Raw genomic sequence first — 22,514 nt, 5'->3', positions numbered from 1 at the left:
TCCTCTGTTCCTAATCTACCGGACCAGATCGAGAGCCCGTCTTGTTCAGCCAGGTGCTCCGAGCAGCTTACAAAAGGCCTTGATGACAAACTGCATTCCCTGCTGTCAGCCTCCAAAACCTGCCGGTTTTACTTCTGAACATGGCCAATAGCTACAGATAGACGTCTCCTTCAGGAGTTTGTCTAATCCATCCATTTTTTTGTAGACTACTTGGAAACCGCTGGGGGTCTTGGCAGACCATTTGCTAAACCGTTTCTTGTTCTGCAAATCAAAGCACATACATGACCCATGTATTTTTAAATACCTATTTTTCTTCAGGTTTAGCATCAAAAGCAGACCCCCCAAGCCAGCCCGCTGAGAAGGGTTGCTTTAATGCAGGGGTCTCCAACGCGGCAAGCCACCGGTGCACACCTCCAATGGCACCCACAAAGGTCTCCAGTCCCTGCCCTTCATTTTTTTTTTTTTAAAATTAAAACCTTGGAAAATGTTAGGGCAAGTCTTCTTTCTGTCCCTTTCTAGGCTCTAGCCTTGCTTTCTCTTCCCTCTTCCCCTTTGCCTTGCTATTTCCCCTTACCTTCCAGCCCCTAGCCTCGCTATTCCCCCTCCTCTTTAGCTCACTGTTTCTCCCCCTCCTAGCCTCTAGCCTTGCTCTTTCTCTCCCTTGCCCCTCTTTAGCTCACTTTTCACTAGCTCACTTTTCACTAGTCATCATGTGACTAGCCATATACTCTGTGGAAGCCATTTTGTGGTGGTGCCCACAGCAGTTTCTCAAATTGCCAAATGTGCCAACAGGTCCAAAAAGGTTGGAGACCCCTGTTTTAATGGATACATTTTAAAAGTGAGAAATAATAGAGAGCACCGTTGCCCTATTATGCAAATCACAGGCCCTAGGCCTCATTAGCGTTTGATCATCTGGCCAGCCTTGGTCAAAACAGTCTTGATCTCTCAACAGAAAAAAATATAGTCAAGGGCAGGGCCAGTGTTCTTGACTGTTCCACAACCTTCCTGCAGACCACCTGAATGGAGCTTGCAGACCACAGTTTGATAACCTTTGGTCTATCCCAGCTTCCCTCCAACAGCACCAGGTCCTGATTATCTCAGGGTACATTGCCTCTTAGATGAGCCCCTCTCCCCTGCCCCCCCCAGCAGCATTTAAGATGCCCTGATGAGGTCCGACCTGCTCCAGATTCCATCCTAGAGGGAAGAGGGGCTAGGGTGGCTACATGTCCTCCTTTACAGAGGATGGTCCTCTATGTGAAGGCCCATCAGAGGACTGTCCTCTGTTCTGAAGACATCCTTTAAACTGGCCTATCCACATCCGGCGTAAAGATAAAGAACCATCAGAGCTGATCCTTGCAGTTGCCCAACAGCAGACTGGACAGCAGACCGAGGAAGGCACACAGGTCCCCTGCTCATGATCTTCCACACTAGGATGAGATGTACTGTGTTTCTATTTAAAGTGTAATAATTATTTCTACATTTGCATCTAAACATTTAAATTAGCATATGCATATTTTATGCAAATGCTGTCCCCTTGTGTCCACTTTTTTTTGCTGATTCACAAGTGGCCACCCTAGGCCGGACTAGACTTCATGAGGGATGGGGACCTTTCAGGGGCTCTGGAATTCTCTTCCCAGGGAGGCAGGCACAGCCTCCTTCTTGCTGTCTTTTCAAAGGCAGGAAGCAGCAAGCCTTCCGCTGATTTTACAACTTATTTTGGGTTAGCCTTGTTTTTTTGGATACTGCTTTTAAAATGCTTTTGCACTCAGCTCTTTATATATATGTGTGTGTGTATGTATGTATATGTGTGTGTGTATATATGTATGTGTGTGTGTGTGTGTGTGTATATATATATATGAGAGAGCGAGAGAAAATGAAAGATAGAAAGTCTAACAACAGAGTATTCAAAAATATATTTAAGCTAAACATTTCGGCTTCTGCCAAAGCAATCACGTGTGACCGTTATTAAGGGAGAAGAAGCAAGAGAGCCATTTTAAATGTTCCAGACCAGGCTTCCCTAATTTGGCACCCTCCAGCTGTGCTGGACTACAATTCCCATCACCTCCGTCTGCCTGCCCACCGGCTGCAACCAGGTTGCAGATGGCAGCTCTTCTATTTACATTTCAGACATGGGAAAATGTAAAATAATGAAACCCACCCGTTGTGTATGGACACACCCACGGCCAAGGTCTGCACACCAAGTCCTCCGCCTTCTGTCTCTGTGGTAAGCATCGGTCCCACTATCCATTTTTTAGCCAGCTTTGTGATGCCAAGGGACAGAATATGCAACTTCTCCAATATGTTCCCCATCTAGCTTCCTGTATAGACCATCCTTCACCACTGCCCACATCATTTGGTGAAATGTTTCATATAGAATCAAGCCTATTCTCTTCCCTCCCCCGTTCAGTCGCCTTTTGCCTCTTTAAGAACTGACCATATGGGTTGGTTGGTGAAGGTGGTTCAAGGTCAATGGCAGCAGTGTAAGGGCCAGTGGTTTTGCGATTGTTCTCCATTTCAGGAATCCCTTCCACATTGGTTCGCTTGCCAACAAATCCCTGTGCATTTGTCACAGAACCCTTTTGAATGGCAGAGGATTCTGGGGAGCGGTTTTAGAGCACACACTCTGTCCGTGCATTGGTTCTCCCTTGCTGCCCCCCATGGGAATGTCCCACGTTCCAACGCTTGGGGCAGCTGTGCACTGAAGATCAACAGCAGTGTGTGGGCAAGGCTTCTGTGAGGGAAAAGCACCTGCCATTCTGGATCTTCTCATTACAAAACTCTTGATAAACCTCAGAGGAAGCCCAAGTTTCCCCAGAATGTATTTTGAAAACCCCTGGCATAGATAACATGCTTGGTAGCAGACTGAAGGTTTCCCATTCAGAGATCCATGCCAACGTTTTTTATTATAGTTAATAGCCTGGGTTGGTGGTTGTCAGTTCATGTGGCCTGAACTGACCTTATCCTCATCTTCTTCAGCTTACTTTACCAAGTGCTTCTGTACTTGGAAATGTTTCAGCCAATAGGTATGGTAATTCCTGGGGGATGGACTGTAGCTAAGTGGTCCAGCACTTGGCTTTGCATGCATAAGGTCCCAGACAATGAGAAAGACGTCTGCCAGAGACCCAGATTGGCAATCAGAGCAGACAATGCTGGGTTGGATGAATAGTCTGACATGATATAGAGCCAGTGTGGTGCAGTGTTAATGTTGGGCTGGGATTTGGGAGATCCAGGTTCTAGTTCCCACTTGGCCATGAAGCTCACTGGGTGACTTTGGGTCAGGCCCTGGCTCTCAGCCTAATCTACCTCACAGGGCTGTTGTGAGGATAAAATGGAGAGGAGGATGAGGATTGTGTATGCTGCCTTGGGTTCTTTGGGGGAAAGGTGAGATAGAAATGTAACCAACAAACGAATAGTATAAGGCAGCTGCCTATGTTACCTGTGCAATGAAAGAGGAATAATACACAATTAAGAAAAAGCATCAAACAGGAGAGGGAGAAAGCAGAGTAGGCTTCCCAGCATTCTGCTGTAGAGACATCCCATGAACCACACCAAACAAAAAGAGATAGGATGCAAACAAGCTTATTCTTGTTAATATTTTAATGTTACATTTGCAGCATAAATAAAAAGGCACATTATATGTTTGGTAAGAACAGTGGCTGAAAGAACAAGTTGATAAGTGCCAGGGTTTTTAATGTATTTATTCATTTTTTTTAAATTTAAAAATAGCAGAATACAAAGATGAAATGCCACAGCTCACCCAGGCCCATGGTAAGAAACATAGGGCCACAGGAACCACGGGACAGGCAAAATGCTAGCTTGTGAGGACCTGCTCACAGGAGCACTTAGGTGAATTATTGGTTGGCTTACCAGTTAAGTAGACGCATCTCTGCACCTTTCTCGCCCTCCCCCCTCCACTTAGCTATCAAAAGGCAGAAGAACCTAAAACAAAGTCTCTATTGAGGGAGGGAGGGGTCTGGGACCCCCGATCTGTATACATTTCAGGAAGTGACATGTCGACAATGTCATTGCATAAGGAATGGCAGCCATTGAGGAGAAAAGAGCTGATATATGCCTATATATTTCTATATATATTCATAGATACGTATTTCATTTTATGAGATACTAAACCCCCTTTGTGGTTAAGTATTCAGGGATCTCTCTCCCCCACCCTCCTCCCCTCAAATGTATTGAACGTAAAAGCTCTCCATATAATATATCTATATTTGAAAACATAACCAAAAAGCAAAACAAAAACCAGGCAGCAACCTGTGGAAAAGGAAGGCATCGCGTGGGTTCCTTCACAGCTGCAGATTTGCAACAATGGAAGGCTTTGGGAACAGGAGGGGGTGGGGGAAAAGGGTCTGCAGGAGAGAGACATAAAGGCCATGGGGTTGGGAGGTGGAGCACCTTCGGGAAATCAGGAACAATCATACATGATGTGTACAACCTTGGATGATTTGAGGACCACCAAGAGGGCTTGGAGGCAAGGGGTGGTGCTCTGGGGTGCCTCTCGTCCACAAAGGGAAGGGTGCTAGGATGCTTTTACATGGATTTCTCAGATAGCGATGGGATTTTCTCTCTCCCGGCAATGTGAAGAAGGGTCACCAGACCAGAGTGCCTGCCTTTGGCAAAGTGGCAAGAAAACACAATGTCCGCCTTTTGTAAGGAGAGGTGGAGAAGATGGAGATCAGATGTGACTAGAAACATTTCAAAGATGGGCTATGCTCCGAGGCGAGCTTATAATGGGGTGGGGAATCAATAAACATGTTTTCTCAGTTGTTGCCATTGGAGTTCAGCTGGCTGGACTCCAAAAGCGAACAACGGCTTAGCATATGTCAAAACAGGAGAAGAGAACGAATTGGCCCCCTTCAGGGAGCCTGTTTGCCACTATCCTGTCCTCTGTTCATTGCTCTATCTCAAAATCCTAAGAGTGGGTTTCCTCCCAATATTGTTGTAGAAGAACTTTCTCCAAGAGAATCGAACCCAGTCACGTAACCTGCACCGCTCAACATACAGACTCCATGTATACTTCAAGTATCGCCAAGTTTCCTGAGCCATCTATTGCACTGCAATTTCCCCTACCAACGTGCTTGCACTTGCTCAGGAACGAAGGTGGTCCCTTTCAAATCATTTGAGGAGGAAGTGCCTTCGTCCTGCAGTTCTACGTGTAGGACTTGCCCTTCCTAAGGCATCATCTCTGGCTCTTTATAGAATTCTAGTAGTGTATGTCAGGCCTGCAGCAAAAATGGAAGCAAAGAAGCAGTCCTTATCTGTGGCTGCTGCTGAAAAACCATTGGAAGGGCCACCGGATCGCTTATTCCTCAGCAAGGACAATCACCACGGTGCATCTGGATTTCTCCCTTTGGCTTCTCCTCAGAGCTCTGGTGCAGTTTGGACTTTCCGGGGCAGCTGTGCAATTTCTACAGCTACACTAAAGAAACAGGGCTAGGGAGAACAGGGCTTAAGGTTCAGGAAACCTTCTGCAACATGATTCATTTCTCCAGCCTTGCAACTCAAGGGCCTGTTACAACACAGCCACCGGATACACCCGTTAGGATGGTTTCCAGACACCAAGGTCGATGAATTTGTGTGTGTGTGGTCAGAATGGGTTCTTACACCTTACCCAAAGAGGGCCTGTGATTCATCCTAGAATTCACTGTCTAATCCCAGCCCCATTTCGAAAGGAAGTTGCAGTGACACATTCAGACAAAACCTCTCTTCCTACGCAGCCCTGGGAACTATTTTAAAACACCTTTCTGGAGGGTACAGCTTCCATTAATGGGGCGATTGGTGATGCCTATTGCTCATTCACCTGCTTCACCCCGTGTCCTTGGGAGCACAAGCAAGGGGGAAAGTCAAGATCGACGCGATGCTTTCTCAAGGTCTCAGCAATGAGACCCAAGTGAGCATGTCATTAAATCTGATCCCTGGATGTCCCTTCACAGGTGGTTAGTAAATGATCAACATTTAGGAAAAACCAAAGGATGGGGAGTTTGCTCAGCTGGCTGTAGACTGTGCTTCAAATGGCTGGCTCTTAGATCCAGAACAACACCAATCTTCGCACGTTCACACTGTGACCTGGTTGCACTTCAAATGTAAATGTTGCAGATGTTGGTCCACAGAGCATGCTTTTTATTCAAGAGTACTTCTTCCATTTTTCATCATGTCAACATAATGCTCCCCTGGGTTGGCACAGGCATGATGAACAAGCCCTGGGAAACAAAAGAGGAGCCCTTTCACACAGGTGGCCGTCCCACCTCCACGCAGTTGTGTTTCACACTGCCAACTACACCACGGTTCGTACTTCTGAATTCAGTCAGAGGCCCAATGTGCAATCTGACAAACCAACAAGGTAATGCAGCTGTGCTCAAGCAGCGGCAAGAATCAAAACCCTGGCCCCCCAAAATGTGAAGAACACATTCGAATGCTGGTTGTGCCTGGCTGGTGTGCTGCTGCTGAGTGGAGACAAAAAGGAACAAGGCATTTGCTGTAGAGCAGGGAAACGATCCTTGAGTGGGAACACACGCATGCAACAAGCAAGCAAACAGATTTAGCCTTGCAACTCCTGGTTTAAATCTGTGTAGGTCATCTACACATATGAATGATATGTTGGCATGTTTTGAAGGAATGGTTTGTTGAAATTAGCTGCAGGAGCCCAAGACATTTTGGGTATAAAAGCCCATTCTTCAGGGGCAACAGTCAATCCTTATATCATGGGGGGACTGAGTCCCTCAGCTAGAGCAGGCCAGTCTGCCTAGAAAACTGGATGAGAAGCACCACTTTTGATGAGCTCTGTATGAAGGCTGGTGCAATGGACTTCCTGAAATGCATCGGGCTTCAATAGTGTATTTCAACAACGTCTTTGCAGTGGTCAGGATCATCCTCTCCAGTTTCTTCTGCTAACTGGTGCTGCACCTCCCTTATTTTCCTTCTAGAACATGGAAAGTTGCTGTGCCTTCTTTTTGGAACACAGCTAGAAAAATTAGCTTCTCCTGCCAGCTTAGTTCCAATTCTACACCTAAAGGACCATCAGAACATAAGAACCACCCTGCTGGATCAGACCAAAGGCCCTCGTCCGGCATTTCACCCCCTCCCCCACCCCCAGAGTGGCTGAACAGCATTTTACCACTTTGTATCTGCAGTGTCCGTTTGCACTGTTCTTGCCAGATGTAAAACTTCTGCTTTTTCTTTGGTTTCTGCGCCTTGTAATGACGGGGAGTGTGGGAGGGGAGAAGGAGTATAAAAAACAACAACTAAAAACAGAAAATGCCAAACTAGTCCAGTGGAAACCTAAACAGTGGTAGGTGCACTTCAGTTCATAGTTTTAGTGCTAAAGTGCTAGAGCAAATGCAATCTTCTATCTCTAGAATTTGGGTCTGGAGTTTTCCTCTTGAAGCCTCGCAATCACTCACATGCAGATCAAAAGATAAAGCTAATGTTTTCCACCACTACCCCTTGCTGACTTTTCTGCTTGGTTCAGCTGGCTGGCCTCCCACCCCTAATGCACTTACTGTTAACATGTAAGAGCAGTCTTTTTCAACCTGGCACCCTCCAGACGTGTTGGACTGCAACTCCCATCATTCCCAGCCAGCATGGTGCCAGGGTGGGGAAGACTCTATTGGAGCCACAAAAAAAGATAGGCACAGTGAAGCCACAGTGAAGCCACAGTGAAGCTTCAGTGAAGCCAGTGAGGCCATTCCACAAAGTCTGAGAAATGTGCTCGTCTCATCATCACTCAAGCCCCATGCTATCTGGGGCAGCCATGGAGCTTTCCGACTATAAAGTGACTCAGGGATGGTAAGAAACAAAGAGCCATGACAGAGACATGCAGCAACCTTGTTGGCATCTGGGAATTAACACTACCTAGGTAACTGAGGTCCTGAGCCAGAAGCCAGGGCCAGATTCAGGATTTTGGGGACAAGACCCACCAGCGGGGGAAGGAAGACTGAAGCCGCCCAGTGAATTCCATCTGCTCCAAGGCTTGCTGCTCAATGCCTTTTCAGTCAAAACCATGGAGACTTTAGCTTGTGTGTATGTGGATTCAATTCTTGCTTTTCCAAACTTATCAGAAACACAATCTAGCTCAGAAGGAACAGCATTCCAAGTCCCATTACATTATTTGTAAGAAATAAGCCAGAAAAGCAGAGCTGTTTCCCTCACTGAAACACAGATCAAGCACAAGGGCCAAAAATTGCACACACACAGGCACATGCATGCCAAAACATTCCACATCCTATCAAGAAGGAAACAATTTTGTAGAGAGGGCGTGCACGCCTGTAAATTAACAAAGTGGATAGGCCACTAAGCAGGGCCTGGAGTTTCTTTCCAAGTTGCTGCTCAGGGATTGCAATGCATGAGGGTATCTATTTCCTTCAAACTGGGGAAAGGGATTTTGGCAGATAGCTGAGATGTGGGTGGTGAAGCAGGGTGGAGGTGTGATGGGGAGACAAGATAGAAGGATTTATTGTTCAACAGAACCAGAACCATCTGTGGATTTAGGTTTTTGTTTTTTTTAAAGAAAGAGTTCTCCAGAGGAAGGAAAGAGTGTATTCCCCCCCCCCTTAAATCCTCTTAAGTTGGGAAAAGTACCCTGCACTGAGAGAGGACAACACGAACCAGAGGAACAGAAGACAAAAAGAAAACAGAAGGCAAAGACCATCTTAGATATGGAAAAGTATAGCCAAATGGGTATTGATTCTCAGCAGGAGGCCATCCAGGGAATGCAAGAAAGAGGAAATCTCTCAAATAGTGTGCATGGCAGACAAGAACAAATAAAGCCATTCCCTTTTTAAAAATACGTAGGTAATACAAAATCTGTCTCTTTAAAAAGCAGGCAAAAAAAGCATTTGTTGTTCAGGCTGTATAAAATATTTAAAATGCACATCTGTGGCCTGGCCTCAAAACATATGATACTAGCAAATAAGGTTAAGGATGAGGAGAAAGCCTGCATCAGACCAGCACATCACAAGCCACATTGTTTTGCCACCACCATAGGGGCACTGGAGATAGAGAACCTGGTGCAGCAACGTATTTGGTTTGGGTTCTAGAACCTCTCTTCCCATTTCTATTTTGCAGCGATGGGAATGGTCATCCTTCAGTCTACATACACTGTAAACACCATCTAGCAGGCATACATTCCTCAGCACAGGCCCAGAGTCTAGCAAACATAAAGGCACTTATTTTCCCTTTCTATTGGCATGGAAGAACAGATTGTGGAGGCTTAAGCAGCAGGATGAACAAGAAGTCAAAGCAGTAAGCAGTAAGCCACTCAGCACAACGGGCAGGGCTGTATCTAGGCATCTGTCCTGCGGAAGGGCAGGCAAGCAGGTCCCGACCATCAGAAAAATTAGTGGAGTGGTATTCTTGGTTTGGAGACAATGGAGAATTCTCTTACAGAGGAAAGAAAAAATGCCTATTATCTCTATTATCGACCACTGCTAATGATGTGATTGTCACTGCCAGTACTTCCGGCATCCAATTTCCTTCTGACTTCACTGTTTACAATCCCCTCTCCCCCCATATGTATGTATGTGATATACACACACACCCTTAAACTCTCAATCACACTTCATGTATCTGATGAAGTGGACTATAGTTCACGAAAGCTTATGCCAGAACAAATTTGTTAGTCTGAAAGGTGCTACAACATCCTTTGTTGTCCATGACAAAAATGTTAGTGAGGCCTGTGTAGTACAGAAGTCTGCCTTTGGCCAAAAGGATCTCCTATATAAATAGGCCCAACTCTGTAAGATAAAGCATGGCTTCTGCAAAGTGCTTCACACCGAACCCCTGTGGAGTTCCAATTGCAACAAGAAGGTTCATTGAGTACCTTAGTGGGCCTTCTGTGCCGAGATGCACATACATGGTTTGCACGTAAAGAACCATTGATTTAAAACCCTGGAAATAGAATGGGAGATTATACTTCTCTAGGGGGCTTGTGCACACATTGTATTTTCCCCTTTTCAGACAGACTGCTCCAAGAAGCGGCCAGAGAGATATCGAAGATCTACTGGAGACATTTTTTTTTTACTAGTTCTGTAACATTTTAAAAAGAAAATGTTAAATCATGGGGATGCTATATGATATAGTTTGTCCTCCCTCTGTCCTATATAAACCCTGACACATCCTAGAGTGACAGATGGCAACTACTCAGTAAGGTCAGTTGCACCTAAATATGCAGATTAGCTGTGGTACTCCAGCACATCACACATAACTGATAAGGCCCTCCTTGCTAGCCTTTCCCTGAGCTACAGTTATTTTATGGAAGATCCTTCTCTCATTACTTGCAGAACTCAGCATGCACTTCCCTAGAGTGAGCACATCAGCTGACCTCTTGGTCCAGAAACTGAGGGTGTATCAGGACAGACTCTTTGCCGCTTTGTCCTTGTTGTCAGCCCAATTTAGAGGTGGTCTGAGTTGTAGTAATGTACTCATCAGCATTTCCTGACATGTTACGCTTATTGCCAGCTGGATTTAATGTAGGAGGTAATGTGCAAGGATTCTCCCCTCTGCTTGTGAGAACACTGGTGATGCAGTTTCCCTATGCACTGGCAAAACCCATGGATTGGGCCGCACGTTGCATGCTTACTCAGAAATCAACATGGTCACCTCTACGTACGCCTGCAGCATCATGACTGCCAGCTTCCCCTAGGTGTGATCCCAGCCACACTGCTGAGATATGTGTGTGAATACTGTAACCATGCAGGCAAAGAAAACTGTGTAAGTCTGACATCCTTCCCTCCCAACAGGGTGATGAATGGTTGGCAGAGACTCATGCAACTTCATTCCCACATTCCACGGTAGCGCAGGGTCACACCAAGGGAAAGAGGTACCCTGCTGCTGCAGTTAAATGGGAAGGGGGACTATAAGGCAGCAGTCGATTTTAAAACAACCACAAGAGAACTTACTTCCTGCAGATACATTCTGGAAACAGTGACAAGCGTGTTGTATGTGCTTCTTATTTTGTTCTGTTTCAACTGGGGCGTGTATATCTTGCTCAGGAACACAGCGGATTCCAAATGACAGGTGGTGGTTTATTAAATACTTTTGCCAAGCACATTTCTCCATTCATAACAGCTAGACACTGGGGAAGGCAACTCATTTTGCCTGCAACTCCCATTGACTATGCTGGCTAGGGCTGATGGGAGTTGTAGGCCAGAACATCTGGACGGCCAGAAGTTGCCCACCCCAGCTGTAAAAGAAACGACAGCTGAGTTTTTCTAGAGTTGCAGCAAGCACTGCAGTATGTGCATAAAGGTACCCTGGGGCACCCACATTATTTCTACTTGCTCTAAAACATGATGGGGAACATGAAAACTACCAGGGGCTAAATACTGCAAACGCGTAACGGGCACTATCCAATACTCTAATTCTGCCTTCCTTCCTTCTCTCCCCTACATGTCCACGCCGGAGTCACCTTGATCATGGTGACAAATCCATGAGCAACAGAATTAATTAATGCCGAATGTAATTAGTTAACACTGCGCCCCACTTTAAAAAAGTGCCTGACGAGCTCTGGCTCTCCACTGACCACCCTTTCCCCACTACAGCATCGGAGGCTGAAGCAACCGTGCTCCCAGGAAATGTGATGGCTGCCTTCCCCAGCCTGGAGCCCTACTGATTTGTTGGGCTACAACTCCCATCGCCCCTAGCCAGTGACCCTGCTGGCTGGGGATGATGGGAGGTGTCATCTCACACACCTAGTAGGCACTAGGCTGAGGAAGGTTGCTGTAGAACTGGGTCCAAGTTGACATTCAATCCAAATCTGTTCTGACTAGACGATTCTGATTAGGAGAGAGGCCACACGCAGAGCACTGCATGCAGGAGGCTCCAAGCTCAATCACAGGATCCCCAACTAAAAGAGGCTCAGACAGCCAGGCTGTGAAAGGCCTCTCTGCCTAAAGCAGGTTGGAGAGCCTCTGGCCCTTGGGCCAAATGCAGACCTCCAGGCCTCTCCGTCTAGACTTCTGGCATCCCTCCAGGCCACTCCACCTCACCGGCCCCACTTCAAGGTATGGACATTATTTACTCCATCCTGCTCTGTCCCCCAACTATAGGGCTGATGGAAAGAACTTTGCACAAGTCGAGGACGTAGAATGGCTGGATGCAAATGTCTTTTTTTTTGGTGGCACACCAAGTAAGAGCCACAGCGGCGACTCTGCCCACTTTGGGTTCTGGCCACAGCCACTGCTGGAACACATGCCCGGACTGGTTTTGACTGAGGTAATGTGGACCTTGACAGGAAAACGTTTCCCACTAAGGCCTTGGAGAACCACTGCCAGCCTGAGTTGACAGTCATGGGCTAGGTCAGCCTTCTTCAACCTGGTGCCCTCCAGATGTGCAGGAAACAACTCCCAGAATCCTCCAACCAGATTCCAGTGGTGTGATTCAGATTCCAGATTTGCCCAGAATCCTCCAGCCAGATTCCAGTGGTGTGATTCACCAGAATCAGCTTCATATATTCTCTCTCACAACAGTGTGGTTGCTCTTCATGCCAGATGTGGATCCAATTCAGATTTCTGATTCAACCCTACTGTGATCCCCCTTTTTTCATTGGAAAACATGACCAGCTGGAAGAACTAATTCTCCAGTACCTTCTCTGACCATGCAACACATTCATTCAAAAGTGGAAAAGGTTCCTGAAATGTTTTAAGAATGAAAAAAACAAAAAACAAAAATACATACTATTGTTGAAAGGTGAAAAAAAAAATTGCAATCTGTCCTCTAGCCAGCAAGCTCCTTTCCTATTCTATTATCCTTAGAGGATCCTGGCTGCACCTGCTGTGCGTTGTTATCGGAGCTGTCACTACGGAAACAGATACTCTGTTGGGACAAGTTATGTTTCAAAGTTTCAAAGTTGCCAATGTGCAATTTCAGTGTATCAAATAAGCGTGAGGAGGGGGAAGACAAGTGACCGGATGTCTGAAATGCCTGCTAAAAGGAAGTCTACAGACATTCAGAATGTGTTTCTTGCTGCTTTTAAACAAAGGGAGAAGGAAAAGGACCCTGAGAGGAGAAAGATTTTTTTAAGCCGCAGAAGAATAGAATAGAAGCGAGATTGTGTAAGGCAAGGAAACAGGTCAAGAAACAATGATACTGAAGCCCTGAGAAGCTAGAACGGTAACAAGAATAACAAGAGAGCTCGCCTATTGAGGAAAATCTGCACAAGTTCTGACATGCCCACATCATGCAGTGGATGTGATCCCTGAATTAGAATTTATACTCTAATGGGTGAAAATCAATAAAATTGGGGGTAAGAAGTGAAGAATGATGAACCTGGTGTGGTTTGGCAGCATGGAGTACAAAGCCCCCTGAAGGACGAGAATGCTTCAAATGTGCTGGGGGGATATATTTAGGAACACAAAACAGAGGAAGAATTTGCATTTTACAGGGTTGTGTGATGATAGCTGCAGCATAACCACCACAACAGACCTTCTCCCCTCACTCGAGAGTCAAGCTAAAAAAAGTGACATTTACCCAGCTAGCAAGAGGTCAAGGAAAACACACACACAGATATGAACACACACATGCTTTGGCGATAAGCAAAGGCAACTGGAAGAAACAATGCCAAGTGCCTTTAAAAGGCCAAGGATTGGGTTTTGTTGTTGATGAAATCTACCTTGTGACCCTGGTGCTCAAGGAGTCTTGCATTTGTTCTGAAAGGGGTACATGGGAGAAGAGGCAGCACGGGTATCGTTACCCAAAGAGAATGTGTGGGGGTGGGGAACATGTGAAAGAAAAAGAAAAGAGGGGAGGCAAGCTGGAACGCTCATCCGATCCTCTTGTCCTCAAAATAGACAGGCCAAGATTTAAGGCCACAGTCTTGATAAGTTCACTGGGTTAAACGCGACAGACGATCCTTTGAAATGTGCAAGGTTGAAAGGAGTTTTGAAGTCTCTCAAATTCATGGTTTACTGAGAGGTTTATGTGTTTTTGCAGAAGGGTGACTCCTACGTTGTCCCAGCTCAGCTTTGTATGAGCCACACACTGCAGCTCAGTGCCTAGCCAAGGCTGACCATGTAAGCTCAGGGCAGCCCTGCCGTAATGTGGGTGATGTATATTCTATGCACACACGTGCACACACTCCAATCGTGTAGTTTATTCTGCGTCTGCTACACATGGGGTGGGGCAAGAAGGTGCACAGTGTGCAAAAGCTCAGCCTTCCTAACACTGGCAATACTGCTTACCCCTCCCCTCCTGGCCTCTGAATCTCCAGGTACTTCCCATCATGTTTTGCTGGTTCACCAGAAGGGCTAGAAATTAAGCCCGATAAAAAGGTGACTGAGAACACACTCATCCCCGATAATATACATGTCTACAGACTATGCAATCAGAGATGCACCCAACAGGTTCGCCATTCCACTGCAGCGACTGCAAACGCCCATCAATCACCAGAGCTAGGAATGCCGTTTCTGACCTGCTTCACAAAAGAATTTGGTCATGGAGGGGTAGGGTGAGGAAAGAGATCAAACCCACAAAGTCATGGAGCTTACCACCTTCAGTTGGAGTCCGGTGCGAATGTGCAGAATTGAAGGTTGGCTACACGGGCGACAGATACACCAGAGATATCTGAAAGCAGTGAGGATGCTAAAAACAATTAAGAAACGGGCAGCACCAGCAAAATGTCACCATCTCTCCCAAGAGCTGTTTTCCTTTGCTAAAGCGGCTAACTCAAGAAAGCACCATGAGCAGCCAAGCTAAGGGAGGCTTAGTGTTAGCGTAACTTATACCTGAACATTAACCATTTAAGAACACACTGAGCAAAGGCTACATGTACTATTGATTCTATATGACAACTGATCGTCCCTAAGGGATGGCGAGGTTGCTCATTCTGAAGCCATCCTTCAGAAACAAGACGGTCATACGACATCTGCTTTGGGCCAGAATCTGTATGGGATATACTTTGTTAGAAGCTCCATAGCTGCCCTTAACTCACTTTAAGAAAACAAAAACAAAACAAAAAATGTATCCACCCCATATTGATCAAGGGGCTTAGTTATGATCAGTCTCTCTGGCTGCAAGTTCTTATTGGTTAGTTCTACGTCACACGGTTTGTGACATCATCTGCCAGCAGACTGAGATTGTGGAGCCATAATGACGTGCGACTGTATGGGCACGTTCAGTTCTGTCCTTTGGCTGGCCATCTGAGTGAGGACTGAAGTGGCGACGGCTTCAGCTGCGGAGCGGATGTTCAGGCCGTTGGGAGAGGCTGTCACAGAACTGTGCTGGATGACAGGAGCTGGGGAACCTGTAGGCTCAGAACTCTCCTTTGGGCTTTCTAATTTTTCCAAAAAAAAAAAAAGAGAGAAGAAGAAGGAGGAGGAGGAGAAGGAGGAGGAAAGAAACATTATTAAAATGACTGCTCATCACATTATAGTGTTGACAGAAGCCTACCAGTCTGGATTCTAATTCAGAACACACCTGAGCAGTCATTTGGTCCCCTCCCACTACCTATATTTTTCCTGCTCCTTTCCATTCCTTTATAGAAAAATAAAGGTGTCGCTCCAGTGTTAACTCAGCAAAAATCAATGCGTTTTGGTGTTGCCTAACTCATTCAGATTAGCTGTTTCTATACACACATCTAGAAAATCAGGTATGTAGATGGGACAATCCACACTGTATGTCATTTTTCACTGTTGTGGTTCCACCTTCTGGAGAGTTTGTATAGGAAAAATCTACCCTCTTCAAAAGGTACAAATTTCCAGCATAGTGCCAATCACCCCGTCACCTAGATTTATTTATTCATTATGTTTATATCCTGCCTTTTCCTCCAAGCAGCTCAAGGCAGGTGTGCATAGTCCCCCTCTCCATTGTATCCTCACAACAACCCTGTGAGGTAGGTTAGGCTGAGAGTCAGTGACTGGCCCAAAGTCACCCAGTGAGCTTCACGGCACAGTGGGGACTAGAACCCGGATCTCCCAAGTCCCAATCCGACACTCTAACCACTATGTGACACTGGCTCTCAGATGCCTTAATCCTGTCTGTTAGTTTCTTTGAGCAGAAGCTAAATGTGGCTTCTTCACCATCCTGGAAAGCAGCTGTTTCATTATTTCCAATACAAGGTTCCGCACCGCTTTCCCAACAAATGGTAATAGAATCATTTATTTATTTTTATTTATTTGTTACATACCACTAAATTCAATAGAATCCCTTAGCAGATCATCAAGGTGCATGCGCATGTATAGATTCAGATGTACACATTAAGCATTTGTTAAGAGAAAACTCGAGCCTAGACTACTTACTAGCAGAGTAGACCTGAGGCTGAGAGGGTTCCAGCTTATGCAGAACAAATCTCTGATAGTCTGACTCAAGCAGCAGACTCACCTGCTGCTTTAACAGCAGCAGATTTGCCGCTCAGGGGGGCTCAGTTTCAAGAAGGTTGCTGGAACCAGCCCACAGATTGCACAGCCCATGTGATGCCTTAGACGTTATATGGAACATCATAGGAAAAGCCTGTTCCTCTTTAAAGAGGGATTCATTCTCCCTAGGGTGCACATGGAAGTGGAGTGTTGCCCACCAGGGACTCCACTTGGAATCTAATGTGAAAAGCATGAGCTGTTCTTGGGATATATTCCAGAAAACAAACTAGTACAAATTCACTGAGTGACCCTGCTCAAGATCAATGGCAGCTGACTGCTTCTGAATCAGGCTTTTGCCCAAGAGCATACCTGTGCAGCCAGAAACACAAAAGAAACATCCAGTCTTGTAATAGGTACCTTAGAGTCCTGTTCTCAACCAATATTCACCTGCTGTTCAGTACAAGTCCCCCAAATTTTAAGTGAGCTACTGGCTTCGATTTTCAGATTCAACTGGGAGAAATATATATAACCTTTTAGCATGGTAGATTGCAAATCCAGTGTTGTTTTGGTTCACTAGCTGCTTGCAGTTTAAGATACTCTGGCATTCCAACACCCCTATCCCACCCCCCACCCCCAGCCAATAAAAATGATTTACAACGTATGGCAAATAAAATAATCCAACTGTGCATGAGGAAGCTATAATTCCATCCATGCTCTCTGGCATTTTTGTTTAAGGAGCTGCTTAGTCACAAATCTCAATAATAAAAGTGTGTGCATGTGTTTGCGCGTGCATGAGTGTGTGTGTGTGTGTGTGTGTGTTAAGAGAGACAGAGAGAGCGAGACAGAGAGCACACACATTTCATTTTTATTATTTAGATGGAAACCGAATTTCTATTCCTGCAGCAAGTAGAAAGCAAAGACTAATAATATGAACTATAAACTCCAGAAGTTAACGGGGAAGAAAAATCATACTGCCTTTCTGCATTGTACACAAAGGAACAGCCTCTGGGGGAAGAAGAGGGAGGAGGTGGTGGTGGTTTGGTTTCACTACCACATTTCTCAAGCTGCGAGTCACTGTAGTGAATCAAAATAAACTGCATATGCCAAGAGCCCTGCAAGGCATGAATGTATGTTCACTACATGCAAGTGGCATTTCTGAATACTCAAAGAGTGATGTCTTCTACAACATGAATGATCTTTTCTGTAGTCTTGTGCGCTCTCTCTCTCTCTCACACACACACACACAATTTTGCATCTCTACAAGCTAAACAACATTATTCTGACAAAATGACCCTGCAAATGTCATGCAAGGATGGAGGCAGCCCAATGTCTATCCTACTCTGAATATCAAGGAGCTGCACAGATTCCAGGTCTTACTAATAGAGTTGATGCAAGAGACAAGAAGAACCCAGGCTGGGAAAATTGGTGGTGATGGGGTCAGAGGGAGAAACGGGGGACAAGGAAAAAGCAGCAGTTAAAATGAAAGAAATGGACAAAGGAGGAACTTTGGTGGACATGGTACCTTTCCCACTCTTTCCTTTAGCCACGGTTAATACAGCCCAGTGAAACTTGGAGATTCAGCTGGAAAATGGGAAGGTGGCAGTTCATGCTTGAGGAGCAATGCCAGCCCAGCTGAGATCCTTTTCAAGCCCTATGACTCTAATTTTTCCTCTGGCTGATGAGTGTATCTAGTCCTTAGGGAATAGTCCTTAAATCCACACTGGCTTCCTAGTGATGAAGCTTTGTTTGTTTGGCAGTGGGGACAGAGCATAAGACGTTCTTTACATGCCCCTGTTTTGGCTTGGCTGCTATTGTCTCCAAAGCTGGTCCCATGCTGATCTGGGTATGCGTAAAGACTTGGCACACCTCCATTATATATACATTACGTATATATAATACAAGTGGTGCCTGGCCTGTTGAGAGATGTGTGCTATGCAAACACGCTGCCAGGACAAACCACATGACCAGATGTTTTTACAAATACTCCAACTGGCATGGAGCAACTACAGAGGTGGTACAGGTACATGTTAGGGAATGTCGCACCGTAATCTTCCAGGATTCCTCCTCAGAATAGATTTTGTACTTATTTTGGAACTGGAAACATATACTGCCTGCCATAAATATGTCTGGAGTGAGCAGACTTGCTTTAAAAGCAGGCTGCTGGTTCACAGCTGATTCACCGTCTGAATTGTAGCAGAGAGATGAGCCCACACAAACTTTCCTGATTGTTCAGAGTTACAGGGCTCTCCTGGGATTGCTTCACACATAGGTGGCAGCAAACACATCTGCTCTTATGTGCACACATGGCCAGCAGGCATAGCCAAACCTGGCTCCCTGGTGCCAGAACCTGGATGATAAATCTGCACGTTTTGCACAGTTTTACAGGTATAATGCACCTGTGAAAAACGTCATATATAAAGTGACCCTCATCAGGAAGACCAAACCAGAGCTCAAATTTGAAAACCTCTTCTAGATCTTCATCCTAGCAGATGGCTAGTGCTGGTAACTCCCCCCCCCCCACACACACCTGATTATTTTTGTAGAACAAGTACCCACTAAGTGAGTTCATGGCTGAGATGAAATTTGAACCAGGGAGTTTCACAGCTCAGTCTCTTGGCCACTATGGCACACCAGCTACAGAGTCCATGGTAAAAGGGTGTCTGTCACCTCAATTATCATTTGGGTATTTTTTGTGTGAATACCGAATTACTCTAAAATGCTATTTTGTAAAGTATTGAGATTCCAACAAATCTATACACCCTAGCCCTTATTTACCCTGCAGTTATGTTCAGAGGACTCTGCTTACCGAGATAACCTTGTGTTTTCTTCTGTAATGCAGTGACTGGGCAGTCCTTGTGAGCCAACAAGAGCTGTTTGAGTTGAGCAACTTCGTTCCTTAATAGTGTAACTTCATTCTGCGAGAAACAAAAGAACATTTACCTTCACTGCATGTGTTCACATGTGCAGCTTTCAACTACTGTTGAATAATCATTTGGAACACTTCTACAACAATCAGAGGTGCTGAATAAAACGGGATCTAAGTACTATCGGTCTGATCCTGCCAGTGAGTGAGCCCCTTGCAGGTTACTGAGGTCAGGAAATGCTTCATTTTCCATGTCGTGTTTTTTGGCATTTAAATTGTGCTGATTTTATGGCTTAACCCTAAGTGGTGCTTTTTGCCACTGAATTATCACCTGGGCTGATAATGAACAGGCCCAAGCCAGAAAAATAACAACCCCTAATGATGAGGTGTTTTTTTTAATATGATAAAGTTGCTACCTAAGTAAGATTGAAATGTAAAATCTATTATTTTTTAAGGGAACTGTTATCCCCTTCAAGCCCATGGGACAGGGTGGGCTAAAAGTTACACACAAATACAGAGCTGGTAGAAGGTTTAATGTCTCAAATGTGTTTTCATCACTGAAATATAAAGAAGGCCAAACCTCCACCCAAGGAATACAGCCAGAAGGACTCTGTCCAAGCAACAGGGCAGAAGAAAAGCACAGCAACGGTATGCAGAATGCATCTGCTGAAGAGCCACACAATCAACTAACCAGACCCAAGACACCTCCTACGTCCAACCTTGATTGATATAGTTGAATGGAATGCTGTAGCTATTCTTAGGTTCTAGTATGTAGGAGTGGCCTGCAGGGGTTACAGGTCACATCTGAGCTGAAGCTGCTTGCGTTTGCAGCCCTGCTACAGTGGGTCTGCTAGCAGCATTCCAAAGGTGGCATTCAAGTCCCCTATAAAAGGGGTGGGGGAGAGATTGTCAACACACACACACACACACAGAACTTAAGCATTCTTTTTGGAGAAAGGGAAATCCTTACCTGGTGAACTCCATTTTTCTCAAAGGTATTCAGGACCATTCGCCATTGGGTTAGGCCCTGGCTTCAAGGCCCAGGATGGCAAAGCTAAATTCCTGTCCCTGGAAGGCAGGAACCAATCTTCAGGAAGGCTAAGGATCAAACTACATGTTATGTTAATTATGTAGTGTGAAGCTGAGCCTATTATTTTCTTTAGCTTGAGAGTAAGTGTGTGCAGCCCCAATTCAGATTGGAGACCAGCACACACTGGGAATGGAGGAGTAAACTTCCTCCACACCCATTTGCTTCCCAAAATTCCACCTCCTCTGCAGGGATTAAAAAAAAAGAAGACGTTTCCACTGACTCCAAGAGAAGCTTTATTCCTTAAAAAGTATATCCCTGTGAAGAGGGGTGACAGTGGAATTTCGGGAAGCAAATGGGTGGGTGGATGGGAGGTTTAATCCTCCCCTTCCACTGTGTGCTACTTCTGATCTGGATTGAGGCCATGCACATTTATCTCAATGAAAAAAAAATATAGGCTCAGTTATATTCTTCCATACAATTAATGTAACGTGTAGTTTGACCCTCAGAATTATGATAACAATAAGAACATTTCACAGAAGAATTGCAGATGAAGTGTCTCTTAACTACCATCAACAGCATATCACATTAGGCCAAAATTCCAAACAAGACAGGAGAAGACATGGGAAACTGCTCTCCCAGCATTCAAGACAAGATGGAGAAAGTGAAAAGACACACATCTGGCATGCACTTAGGCTACACAGAGTGGGCAGAATGTTCTACCTACCTACAAGAAGACCAGACATTCACCAGGTAGGAGGACATTCAGTGGCAGTATAGGAAAAAAAGTACATCCCAGGGAGGGAACAAACGTCCCACACCCTGACTGAAACTGATCCCTAAGGTTTAAGGACTCTCTGAAGAACTGCGCACCCAAAGGCTACATCAGCTGACCCATAGATGTCAATAAAAAGCTATGAACAGAGGCCTGGGTTGCTGCCCCACAGATCTCTTCGAAGGGACCATCTCTCAGAAGACTGCAAACAGGCCCTACACCTTAACTAAGGGAGCTAGAATTTGAGGTGGTAAGAAGCAGAGACATCACCTTGCCGACAAAGGTCCGTCTAATCAAAGCTATGGTTTTCCCAGTAGTAATGTATGGCTGTGAGAGCTGGACTATAAGGAAGGCTGAGCGCCGAAGAATTGATGCTTTCGAACTGTGGTGCTGGAGAAGACTCTTACGAGTCCCCTGGACTGCAAGGAGGTCAAATCAGTCCATCCTAAAGGAAATCAACCCTGAGTGCTCATTGGAAGGACAGATACTGAAGCTGAAGCTCCAATATTTTGGCCACCTAATGCGAAGAGAAAACTCCCTGGAAAAGACCCTGATGCTGGGAAAGACTGAAGGCAAAAGGAGAAGGGGACGGCAGAGGATGAGATGGCTAGATAGCATCACGGATGCAATGAATATGAACTTGAGCACGCTCCGGGAGAGAGCGCAGGACAGGAAGGCCTGGCGTGCTATGGTCCATGGGGTCACGAAGAGTCGGACACAACTGAACGACTGAACAACAAGGCAAAGAGAATGCATTTTTCAGACAGCGGGACAAGTTGGTCACCAAACACCTTTCTCTGGCAAAGAAAGCCAGAAGTAGACAAGCAGGCTCCTACTGGTGGTGCAGGATGGACGTAACTAACACCAACAGGGTCCTGTGTGTCAGGACCTTCAAAGCTGCTGCGCCAAGGGTGACTACAGGAAGTGCCTGAATAGCACGATGAGTAAGGGAAGGAGAGATTAATTCTAAGTCATTAAGAACTTCTTGACCAGGGGCGAGAAGCAATTCTGTTGCACCCTATGCTGGAAAGTGCTAAAACCTGTCTCCTCTGCACATTGGTCACAGACCAGAATCCAAGCCATCTTGAAGGAAAAGCATAGTGCCATTTCCTAAGCAGCGGCACCATGCAAAGAAGGTGTTCCAAGTGTTGTTGTTGGCACAGATCACGGAAGATTTACAGAAGGCCGAAGGAGTTGAGATTACTCTGAAGTGGCATCCTTCAACTAGCATGGTTTGCCTTTCAACCTCCAAGAAGTCAAAATGAAAACTGGTGGTTGAGGATGAAGAGCAGGAGTCCTGATATTACCAGTAACTACCATGGATCCTTGATGTAGAGGGCCACTAAATAAGAAAACCCGGGCTAATTGATGATGATGATGATGATGATGGTGATGATGATATGACTTCCTTGTGAATTTTAGGATCCTCATGATTGTCTCCTCTTCATGGATCACTGCCTTGTTGTGGCGAAGGGGCTTGCGTAACTCAGTGAAGCCATAAGCTATGCCGTGCAGGGCCACCCAAGACGGACAGGTCATTGGCAGAGAGTT

At 45.6% G+C, this 22,514-nt stretch overlaps 1 protein-coding gene across 6 annotated transcripts in view; it reads right to left on the bottom strand.

The window, feature by feature from the left end:
* Nucleotides 1-908: 908 nt before the first annotated feature.
* LOC146353562 (cyclic AMP-dependent transcription factor ATF-7) overlaps nt 909-22,514 on the bottom strand; it is a 136,418-nt gene continuing 114,812 nt past the window's right edge. For all 6 annotated transcript variants that reach the window (XM_084836723.1, XM_084836725.1, XM_084836726.1 and 3 more), the window contains 2 exons: nt 19,105-19,213; nt 909-15,277 (listed from right to left, as the gene is read on the bottom strand). In XM_084836723.1, coding sequence (XP_084692849.1) covers nt 15,060-15,277; nt 19,105-19,213 — 327 coding nt within the window. In that variant the 3' untranslated portion in view covers nt 909-15,059. The remainder of the gene's footprint in view (nt 15,278-19,104; nt 19,214-22,514) is intronic.

This window comes from Heloderma suspectum, chromosome 2 (genome assembly GCF_057233095.1).
Source record: "Heloderma suspectum isolate Gila_16-S chromosome 2, 16-S_ref, whole genome shotgun sequence".
In the NCBI taxonomy this organism is placed as follows: Eukaryota; Metazoa; Chordata; class Lepidosauria; order Squamata; family Helodermatidae; genus Heloderma; species Heloderma suspectum.
The sequence above is the reverse complement of the archived record's forward strand: the minus strand, read 5'-3'. Positions and strand labels throughout refer to the sequence as shown.